Genomic DNA, 12171 nt, shown 5'->3' with positions numbered 1-12171 from the left:
TCATTATCAACTGAAAAAACACCAGTATTGTATATTGAAACAGTTATTTCCCACACTTGATTAGTTGATAGATGAAGCTTCAGAAATTACAAATCTACGAAATGTCACTTTATTATTTTTTTTTCAAGGTAACCTAATCTGCTACTAAATTTTCTTCCAGTAATTTTTTGACTAATGCAGTTAGACTTATTGTTTTGGGTTCCTATAATGCCAGTTGTCTTGGTTAATATCTGAGGACAACAAATTAATTTCTTCTTCCAGCTTTGCTTTAATTTGCATGTTTTAAATTTTGGATTTTTCCCCCAGTGGAAATTTAGAACATTGTTGAAAATTTACTTTTTATATCTAGAGTAAATATTCCATAGTTTTAAGTACACAATCTCTTAAAAGCACCCAGCGTCTGTTACAGTTGTTCCAAACAGGAAAACATTTATTTCCTTCTCACCTTCAATGCCTATAAAGACAATATTGTAAAACATGAAATTTCTCAGGATGAGGTGTATTTCTGAAACAAATAGATATAATGTGTTCATTGAAGTATGTGCAGAATTAAGTTGTGAAAAAGAGAGCCTTCAAGTGAAATTACTTTATAATTTGCTTTAATACTTAGTTTGAAATTATTCTTACAAGCCATCATTAAATTTGACTGTTTTAACCAAACTACAAACATTACATAAGATTTTAGTGTTTAGTCTTTTTCACATCCTCTGTGTTTCCATGTCTAAATTATCTTATCTCCTAGAATCTCTTGAGCCTGAGGGATCCATTACTGTTTCAATGGGTATTGACTTTTGTGATTCCACTCAGACTGCCAGTTTCCAGTTGTGGTAAGTTCAATTGTTCGTCTATATTTCATATTACTGTAAACAATAGCAGATTAAAATTGAGGCTTTCAGCAGCTTTTTCTTTGAGAGACAAAACATTTACACAAACATGCTTTTCTTTGGCAATGTTTAGACTGCCGTGGACAAATTATGTGCAATATATGTTTTTAGTATCTGTTACACAGATAGCCATTACAGTCTGCCATATGTGGTTGAACTTCACAGTTTGTTGGCTAAAGTAAGAAGCTACTGCTAATTTTGGGGGGTTTTTTTGCTTATCTCTGTGCTTGTGGAAAATTTATGATAAAATTCATGAGGAAAACTCAGGAGAAATTAAAAACTTTAATAATATTGTTGGCTATCCCAGAGAAGATATCTTTTGAAATATTTTATATGTTATCTTGAGCCTCTTAAGTGGAGAATTATTGATGCTGTCAGTACCAAAAACTCATAGATTTTTCATAGATTTTTACTTTAATTTACAAACTGCTTTTGATAAAATTCAAAAGAGAACATTTATCAGTTGGCAAAGGTTTCATAGGTGAATACTATTCAAAAGAGCTTTTTAAGAATTGTGTTTTTTCATTGTTATTGTTTTATATAATGTTTTATACATTTCTGATGAAATCCAGAAACTATTAGCAAACTAATGCAAAGCTGTATTCATGCATCTTTAAGAATTATCTTTGAACTCATTTCTTTGGTATTTTTCTGATCTAAGATATGATGTGTTATTTTGATTTGAAGTTGTTCTTATTCTGAAAAGAATTGAGGCATTTTATTTATCTAAATTTTAGCTAGCTTCTAACATAATTTTTTATGATAAAAATCTCCAGGTTTAGGAAATAGGCACTTTTAAATAAGTTTATAGGTTGAATATAGTGAACCTTTCTTTTTCATATACCTTTTCAGTTTACCAGTAATTCAGGCCTAATATTATACCATTTATTGCTGAGAACCTGCAATGATGAATATAAGCAATGTAGCATAACACATTGATTTTATGCAGATCATCACCTTTATGTTTTGGGAGGTCTGCTATATTAGTGATATATAAAAACTGATTACTTTTCCCCACATTGCCTAGTAATTGTTTATTATTTTTCTATTAGACAAACAACACAGATCAATATTACTGAGCACAAGACTATGAGTAACATCATTCTAAATAGATTTACCTCCAACACCAGAGGTATATTCATTTTAATGATTTCAACAATGTGAGCCCAATGACAAAGCTTATGCACTAAATTACGGCAAGATTAAGAACTAAAAAAATTCTTCTTTCTTTTCAATTTATATAAAAAACCTTTGACATTTCTGTGCAATGAAGGGTTTTAAAAAAGGTTTTTCCATTACAAAGATTTTCTCTTTAGTCCATTACACAAGATTTACATCTTGTCTTTCACAATTAACTAAGTCCCTTTAGGGATAAATATTTAGGTAATGTTTGATTTTTATCTTATGTTGGAAAGTGTATATAAACAGTTTTTTCTCAGTTTCTCTTAAACTAATTTTAGGAAAATGATGAATTTATTTTAGATAGAAAATAGCCTTAGCTATTATAAGCATTTATATTAATATGTTTTTCTGTTGTGAAGGTATAAATTAGTTATATATTTTAGATTTTTATTAAGCACATATGCACACTAGATCAAAAATTATTTTTGTGTGTATTCCAAAAAGAACACTTTGTCTTACATCAAATGTAATTGATCCTGAAGCAGTGTAATCACAATTACTCACTTTCTTAATTGGCCTGCCCAAAATCAGAAAATGGAAACCGATCAACAGTGTTTAAATCAATAGCTTCATAGTAGTTCTAGTGGGGTTAGGGAGATAGTGGTAATGGGTTGATCAATTGGTCTTAGATGCCAATCACTGACTGTGCCTTGTGCATAGTAAATAGCACTTTTTCCTTAGTGATGAGCTGTATTAGTTTTGGTAGTTCAATAAAAAGGAAAAAAAAAGCAAGAATGGCCGATATTGAATTTTTTCCTCAAAATACATTATACAAATCAATACATAAAATTATGGGTAATAAGAGCATATTTGATAGGAAGCCTTCAGAAATGCTGAGAACATGGACTGTGAGCCTTTCAGGTACACTTCTATTTATTAAAAGAAAAGGAACCAGAGTAAAATGATCCTACTTTAGCTTTTAGATTAATTCTGTATTATTATAGTTATATGATGCATATATAGATAGATAAAGCTATTATATACAACTATGTAGTTATATGGACACTTGATAAGTATCAATGTCTCTTTTTTTGCTTTGCATTTTAAATGGTCATCAAATTAAGTCCTTGATTAAATTTATTGAGATTGAAAATATGTATAATATACATAAATGTATCTCTCTAAAAGTAGATACAGTACATAAACAGGTCTCATCCTTGTGATTAGCAGATATTAATGTATTAACTAGTATGAAAAATTATATGGCTTAGCTCAAGTTAGAGGACTAAGTGCTAACATCCGCCCCTCTTTTTGCCCAAAATCCATTAAAAAGACAGAAAATACATTCTTTAATAGAAAATGAGCACTAAAAAGAGAAAGAGTGCTATTAGCGGACCAGAAATTGTGAAGAATTATTGGCAGTTAGAAAGCAAGTGGGAGCAGATAAACAATAACAGAGAAAATAAAAACCACAGAGCAAAACACTCATGGGAGAAAACTACTATAATGGTAAGAACAAATCTGGCAGAATATCAAACACAAAGTGAACTAGCAAAAAGAAAAGTTAGGGTAAGACAGTATTAGGGAATTAAAGAATGACTTCCAACCTGCAGTTCCCCAACCTTGCCCCTAGCAGCAGGCAACATACACATTTAATCAGAGACCTAAAAATTACCCTGTAAAGAAAGTGAACAACTACTTGCCTGGGAAGGACTTTTGGTGAGGATGTGCCCTAAGAGAACAGCGGGGGTTGAGTTTATAGGAAGGAGGCCAGATGGTCAGAGATGAGATGAAATGCAGTTCTACCCAAGAGAATGATATTCTCAAGTCTCCTACCACTAGGGTAAAGCCAGTCTTTCATCTGTTGGTGGAGAGATAAGGCCATTGCCTACCTGCCTCCCAACTTCATGACCATAACCAGTCATGTCTCACCCACTTAAGAAAACTCCAGCCAGCCCACCAGGGGAGAGGAGACCCATAGAAATAACACTCACTAACATGTATCGAGCAGTAGCTGTGTGCTAGACACTGTTCTAAACACTGCATTGTGTATGTTAGTTTACTTAATTCTCAAAACATGCCTATGAGGTGAGTATTATTATTATTCCATTTTAGAGGTGAGTAAACTAAGGCACAGGAAGAAAACTTGCCCAAAATCTTATAGCTAATATGCAGCAGAACTTGCTTTGTTTGTTAATTAACCTGGTCCTTCATTATAAATATAAACAGACAGCTTAGGATGAGCAGACTTTTGAGGGAAAGCCTCAATTTGAAAGGGAAAGCTCAAAATGACGTACAAAGACTTACCAATTGTGAAGGGAGCAATTTGAGAAAGAAAAGAGATATCTTTAAAAATTACAACTAATATCTGCTTCAAGAGAACTATATCTGTAAAGCAAGAATATACTGCTTATGTGAGAAGGAGTAATTAGACAATTTAAAATACATTCTTGGAGATCTAAAAACATAAAAAGCCAAAAGGACTCAGTAGGTGGATGATAGACTGGACACAGCTGAAGCCTGATTTAGTGTTCCATAAGAGGGAGTCAATGAAATCAACCAGAATAGAAGGCAAAAAGACAAAGATGGAAAATACGAAAAAAAAAAAAGTTAACAGAATCAATTCATCTGGGACTTCCCTGGTGGCGCAGTGGTTAATAATACGCCTGCCAATGCAGGGGGCATGGGTTCAATCCCTGGTCCGGGAGGATCCCACATGCCGCAGAGCAACTGAGCCCGTGGACCACAACTACTGAGCCTACGCTCTAGAGCCCACAAGCCACAACTACTTAGCCCGTGTGCCACAACTACTGAAGCCCATGTGCCTAGAGCCCATGCTCCACAACAAGAGAAGCCACCGCAATGAGAAGCCCACGTACCGCAATGAAGAGTAGCCCCTGCTCACCGCAACTAGAGAAAGTCCGCATGCAGCAACGAAGACCCAATGCAGCCAGAAATTAATTAACTAATTAATTAATTTTTTAAAATGATGCTTCCTCTTTAAAAAAAAAGAATCAATTCATCTAATAGAAGATCTAGAAGGAAAGAAAAGAGACAATGGAGAAAAATAATTAAATAAATTATAGGAGAAAATTTTCCCAAGCAAGAGAAATGTACACGCCTTCAGATTGAAAGGACCCATCAAAGGCCAAACAGAGTAAATGTGAACAACTAGCAAAAAGGCCACATCCTGGTAGAATTTTTATTGTTTTTTAATATTTTTTTAAATTTTTGCATTTTTTTAAAGTAATTTTTATTGGAGTATGGTTGCTTTACAATGTTGTGTTAGCCTTCAGTGCACAACAAAATGAATCAGCCATACACATACAGTTATTATCCCCTCCCTTTTGGACTTCCCTCCCATTTAGGTTACCACAGTGCATTAGGTAGAGTTCTCTGTGCTATACAGTATGTTCCCATCAGTTGTCTATTTTATACATAGTATCAGTAATGTATATGTGTCAATCCCAGTCTCACAATTCCACCCCACCCCTTTCCCCCTTGGTATCAGTACATTTGTTCTCTACATCTGTGTCTCTATTTCTGCTTTGAATATAAGATCATCTATACCATTTTTCTGGATTCCACATATATGCATTATTATACAATAATTGCTTTACTCTTTCTGACTTACTGACTCACTCTGTATGACACTCTCTAGGTCCATCCATGTCTCTACAAATGACCCCATTTAGTTCCTTTTAATGGCTGAGTAATATTCCATTATATATATGTACCACATCTTCTTTATCTATTCCTCTGTTGATGGACATTTAGGTTGCTTCCATGTCCTGGCTATTGTAAATAGTGCTGCTATGAACATTGGCATGCATGTGTTTTTTTGAATTATGGTTTTCTCTGGGTATATGCCCAGTAGTGGGATTGTTGGGTCATATGGTAGTTCTGTTTTTAGTTTTTTAAGGAACCTCCATGCTGTTTTCCATAGTGGCTGTATCAACTTACATTCCCACCAACAATGTTTGAGGGTTCCCTTTTCTCCACACCCTCTCCAGCATTTATTGTTCGCAGATTTTTTGATGATGGCCATTCTGACCGGTGTGAGGTGATACCTCATTGTAGTTTTGATTTGCATTTCTCTAATGATTAGTGATGTTGAGCATCTTTTCATGTGTTTGTGAGCAATCTGTATATCTTCTTTGGAGAAATATCTGTTTAGGTCTTCTGCCCATTTTTGGATTGGGTTGTTTGTTTTTTTGATATTGAGCTTATGAGCTGCTTGTACATTTTGGAAATTAATCCTTTGTCAGTTGCTTCGTTTGCAGATATTTTCTCCCATTCTGAGGGTTGTCTTTTCGTCTTGTTTATGGTTTCCTTAGCTGTGCAAAAGCTTTTAAGTTTCATTAGGTCCCATTTCTTTATTTTTGTTTTAATTTTCACTACTTTAGGAGGTGGGTCAAAAAAGATGTTGCTGTGATTTATGTCAAAGAGTGTTCTGCCTGTGTTTTCCTCTAAGAGTTTTATAGAGTCTGGTCTTACATTTAGGTCTTTAATCCATTTTGAGTTTATTTTTGTGTATGGTATTAGGGAGTGTTCTAATTTCATTCTTCTACATGTAGCTGTCCAGTTTCCCCAGCGCCATTTATTGAAGAGGCTGTCTTTTCTGCATTCTATATTTTTGCCTCCTTTGTCATAGATTAGGTGACCATAGGTGTGTGGGTTTATCTCTGGGCTCTCTATCCTGTTCCATTGATCTATATTTCTGTTTTTGTGCCAGTACCATATTGTCTTGATTACTGTAGCTTTACAGTATAGTCTGAAGTCAGGGAGTCTGATTCCTCCAGCTCCATTTTTTTCCCCTCAAGATTGCTTTGGCTATTCGGGGTCTTTTGTGTCTCCATACAAATTTTCGGATTTTTTGTTCTAACTCTGTAAAAAATGCCATTGGTAGTTTGATAGGGATTGCAGTGAATCTATAGATTGCTTTGGGTAGTATAGTCATTTTCACAATATTGATTCTTCCAATCCAAGAACATGGTATTTCTCTCCATCTGTTTCTGTCATCTTTGATTTCTTTCATCAGTGTCTTATAGTTTTCTGAGTACAGGGCTTTTACCTCCTTAGGTAGGTTTATTCCTAGGTATTCTTTTTGTTGCAATGGTAAATGGGATTGTTTCCTTAATTTCTCTTTCTGATCTCTTGTTGTTAATGTATAGGAATGCAAGAGATTTCTGTGCATTAATTTTGTATCCTGCAACTTTACCAAATTCATTGATTAGCTCAAGTAATTCTCTGGTGACATCTTTAGGATTATCTGTATATAGTATTATATCATCTGCAAACAGTGACAGTTTTACTTCTTCTTTTCCAATTTGTATTCCTTTTATATCTTTTTCTTCTCTGATTGCTGTGGCTAGGACTTCCAAAACTCTGTTGAATAATAGTGGTGAGAGTGGACATCCTTGTCTTGTTCCTGATCCTAGAGGAAATGCTTTCAGTTTTTCACCATTGAGAATGATGTTTGCTGTGGGTTTGTCGTATATGGCCTTTATTAGGTTCCCTCTATGCCCACTTTCTGGAGAGTTTTTGTCATAAAACTTAAATTTTGTCAAAAGCTTCTTCTGCATCTCTTGAGATGATTGTATGGGTTTTATTCTTCCACTTGTTAATATGGTATATCACATTGACTGATTTGTGTGTATTGAAGAATCCTTGCATCCCTGGGATAAATCCCACTTGATCATGGTGTATGATCCTTTTAATGTGTTGTTGGATTCTGTTTGCTAGTATTTTGTTGAGGATTTTTGCATCTATGTTCATCAGTGATATTGGTGTGTAATTTTCTTTTTCTGTGATATCTTTGTCTGTTTTTGGTATCAGGGTGATGGTAGCCTCGTAGAATGAGTTTGGGAGTGTTCCATCCTCTGCAATTTTTTGGAAGAGTTTGAGAAGGATGGGTGTTAGCTGTTCTCTAAATATTTGATAGAGTTCACCTGTGAAGCCATCTGGTCCTGGACTTCTGTTTGTTGGAAGATTTTAATCACAGTTTCAATTTCATTACTTGAAATTGATCTGTTCATATTTTCTATTTCTTCTTGATCCAGCCTTGGAAGGTTGTACCTTTTCTAAGAATTTATCCGTCTTATCGAGGTTGTCCATTTTATTGGCATATAGTTGCTTGTAGTACTCATGATCCTTTGTATTTCTATGATGTCAGTTGTAACTTCTCCTTTTTCATTTCTAATGTTACTGATTTGAGTCCTCTCCCTTTTATTTTTGATGGGTCTGGCTAAAGGTTTATCAATTTTGTTTATCTTCTCAAAGAACCAGTTTCTAGTTTTATTGATTATTGCCATTGTTTTCTTTGTTTCTGTTTCATTTATTTCTGCTCTGATCTTTTATGATTTTTTTCCTCCTACTGACTTAGGGTTTTGTTTTTTCTTCTTTCTCTGGTTGCTTTAGGTTTAACATTAGGTTGTTCATTTGAGATGTTTCTTGTTTCTTTGAGGTAGGATTGTATTTCTATAAACTTCCATCTTAGAATGGCTTTTGCTACATCCCTTAGGTTTTGGGTCATCATGTTTTCATTGTCATTTGTTTCTAGGTATTTTTTGATTTCCTCTTTGATTTCTTCAGTGATCTCTTGGTTATTAAGTAGTGTATTGTTTAGCCTCCATGTGTTTGTATTTTTACAGTTCTTTTCCTGTAATTGATTTCTAATCTCGTAGCATTGTGATCGGAAAAGATGCTTGCTACGATTTCAGTTTTCTTACATTTACGGAGGCTTGATTTGTGACCCAAGATGTGATCTACCCTGGAGAGTGTTCCATGAGCACTTGAGAAGAAAGTGTATTCTGCCACTTTGGGGTGGAATGTCCTATAAATACCAATTAAGTCTGTTTGGTCTGTTTTGTCATTTAAAGCTTGTGTTTCCTTTTTTATTTTCATTTTGGATGATCTGTCCATTGGTGTAAGTGGGGTGTTAAAGTCCCCCACTGTTATTGTGCTACTGTCGATTTCTCCTTTTATGGCTGTTAATATTTGCCTTATGTATTGAGGTGCTCCTATGTTGGGTGCATAGATACTTACAATTGTTTTATCTTCTTCTTGGATCGATCCCTTGATCATTATGTAGTGTCCTTCCTTGTCTCTTGCAATAGTCTTTATTTTAAAGTCTGTCTTGTCTGATATGAGTATTGCTACTCCAGCTTTCTTGTGATTCCCATTTGCATGGAATATCCTTTTCCATCCCCTCACTCTGTATGTGTCCCTAGGCCTGAAGTGGGTCTCTTGTAGACATCATATTTACGGGTCTTGTTTTTGTATCCATTAGCCAGTCTGTGTCTTTTGGTTGGAGCATTTAATCCATTCACACTTAAGATAATTATAGATATGTATGTTCTTATTACCATTTTCTTAATTGTATTGGGTTTGTTCTTGTAGGTCTTTTTCTTTTCTTGTGTTTCCCACCTGAGGAAGCTCCTTTAGCATTTACTGTAATGATGATTTGGTGGTTCTGAATTCTCTTAGCTTTTGCTTGTCTGTGAAGCTTTTGATTTCTCCGTGGATTCTGAATGAGATCCTTGCTGGGTAGAGTAATCTTGGTTGTAAGTTTTTCCCTTTCATCACTTTAAATATGTCCTGCCATTCGCTTCTGGCCTGCAAAGTTTCTGCTGAAAAATCAGCTGACAACCTAATGGGGATTCTCTTGTAGGTTATTTGTTGCTTCTGGTAGAATTTTTAATAAGGAGAAAACTACTCTAGTATCTTCCAGAGAGGTGAAGAAAAGCAGCTTACCTAAAAATGAACAAGAATGTGAGTGGAATCAGATTCCTTATCAGTACTGTCATCAGTTCTGGTGGCCAGAAGGCAAGGGACGTAACCTTTAAAATTTGGTGGAAATGAAATAGACATATTTCAGACAAGCAAAGATTCCATCAGTTTACCAACCCCAGTGACCCTTTCTTGAAAGGATTACTCAAAGATATACTATAGTAAAAAAAATTTTTTTTATTTTGTGACAGAGAAAAACAGAATAAAAAGTAGACAGATAATTCAACCTGTAAAATCCATCAATGTGTAAAAATAATTGTTCACCCCTAATGTAAAAAATAAATTTTAATAATCTGGAGCCAAAATCTTGATGTGGACAAGTATGAGGAATGATGGTGTTCTTGTCATGCATGGCAAGAGGATTGATTGATGGCTAAAAGGAGTTTAAATATGGTTTAAAATGTTAAAGCTAACCTCTAAATTAAGGGAAATATGATGTATTATAACCTCCAAATGACTAAAGGGAAGAAGTAACGGAGTGCTTAAAACTTGACCAGTTTAACACAGCAGGAAAAGGAAGAAAAGCATGGTAAATAGAAAACAAAACAAGATGACTAGAAGGGGCCACATATACTAGTTATCAGAATTCATGTCAATAAGTTAAATTCCAGTGATACTGAACATGTAAAAAGCACAATTCAATATATACTATTTATAAGAACTCCACCTTAAAGAGGATGGCACAGAAAAATTGAGAATTAAAAAATAAAATTTGTGTGTGTGTGTGTTTATTATCAGACATACAAGTTACCTATCACCACATGAAATATCAGAAGCATTCTCTTTTAAGTCAGAAAAGCAAGACAAGGTTACCCTCTTTCAACACTATTTCACATTTTTATTTAAGCTAATAAATAGGATACTGTTTAGGTACAGATCATTATGTGAAAATCATTAACATTTCTGTATGGTAGGAATGACCAATTTTAAGACATTATGAATAAAATTATTCTTTTTACAAGAACAACGAAAGGAATAAATTAACAAATATATGATACCTATGTGGGAATTTTTTTTAAAAAAACATGAAACTGGGCTTCCCTGGTGGCACAGTGGTTAAGAGTCCACCTGCCGATGCAGGGTACACGGGTTCGTGCCCTGGTCCAGGAGGATCCCACATGCCGCGGAGCGGCTGGGCCCGTGAGCCATGGCCGCTGAGTCTGCGCGTCCGGAGCCTGTGCTCCGCAACAAGAGAGGCCACAACAGTGAGAAGCCTGCGTACCACAAATAAATAAATAAATACATACATACATACATACATACCTGAAACTTTCCTGAAGGCCATAAAAAGAAGATATAATTAACGTAATAAGTATACTATGTTTCTAAATGGGAGGGAGTTTGCTCCCTCAGGTTAATCTTCAAATTCAGTTTGATTCAATGCTAAATTCCAGTAAGCCTTTTCAAGGAACTTGACAAATTTCTAAAATTCAACTGGAAAAAAGAATATCCAAGAAAAGTCAAAACAAAAATTTAATGAGAAAAGCCTTTTTCAATAATAACTTCAAAATATTCTTCAAAGTCGCAAGAATATTTTTATTCAATGTAATTGGCTATTGGCAAAGGAATCAGTAAAACAAAACAGAGAATTTAGAAATTTTGTGTATCATAAAGCTGACATTTCATATCACTGGGGGAAGAATGGACCAGTCAGTATGATGTGAGAACTGTTATCAGGAAAAAAACAAAGATACCTTCCTCCCACAGATTACTCCAAAATAAATTCCAGATGGATTTATGGTTTAATTATAGAAACTATAAAAGTGTTTAGAAATAATATAGACAAATATTTTTATACTCTTTGGGGGCAAAAGTCAAGCAAGACACAATATCCAGAAAGATATAGTGAAAAATTGACAGGCTTGATTATTAAAAATTTTAAACTTCTCTACAAAGAAGAAAAAAATAGATACCATAACAGGTGAGAGATAGAAAGTATTACAGCATATTTAGGAGACAGAAGTTTAGTAACCAGAATATATAAAGAACTCTTGCAATCAATAAAAAGGAATCTAATATAAAAGTGGAGAAAGGTTGAGAATAGTTCATTTATAAGAAAAGAAATGCGAATGATCCATAACAATAACATATCCAACACTGGTAATAGACAGGGAAATTAAAAAATTTTTATCCATCAGATTTGCAAAATTTTAAAATAAGTTTAATATCTGACATGGAAGGTACAGAAAAACATGTATTCTTATTTACTGTTTGTGGAACTTGTTGGCACCACTTTTTTTAGGTCAGTTTGGCAGTATTTATCCAATGCTGATTATTCATACTCTTCAACTTAGTGATTTCATTTTTAGGGTGTCAAGCTTGGGGAGATATTGGTGCTTGTGCTGAAGAAATAGATCTATCCAAGGTTATTAAG

The 12171-nt window shown here is 34.3% G+C and overlaps 1 protein-coding gene across 2 annotated transcripts in view; it reads left to right on the top strand.

The window, feature by feature from the left end:
• Nucleotides 1–12171, top strand: part of AP3B1 (adaptor related protein complex 3 subunit beta 1) — a 267388-nt gene that overhangs the window by 231340 nt on the left and 23877 nt on the right. For both annotated transcript variants that reach the window (XM_081231538.1, XM_081231537.1), the window contains one exon: nucleotides 743–827. In XM_081231538.1, the coding sequence (XP_081087664.1) occupies nucleotides 743–827 (85 nt within the window). The remainder of the gene's footprint in view (nucleotides 1–742; nucleotides 828–12171) is intronic.

The sequence above is a fragment of the Mesoplodon bidens genome (genome assembly GCF_964165515.1).
Source record: "Mesoplodon bidens genome assembly, chromosome: 4".
NCBI classification, from domain to species: Eukaryota; Metazoa; Chordata; class Mammalia; order Artiodactyla; family Ziphiidae; genus Mesoplodon; species Mesoplodon bidens.
Note: the sequence above shows the minus strand (reverse complement) of the source record. Positions and strands in the feature narration are given on the sequence as shown.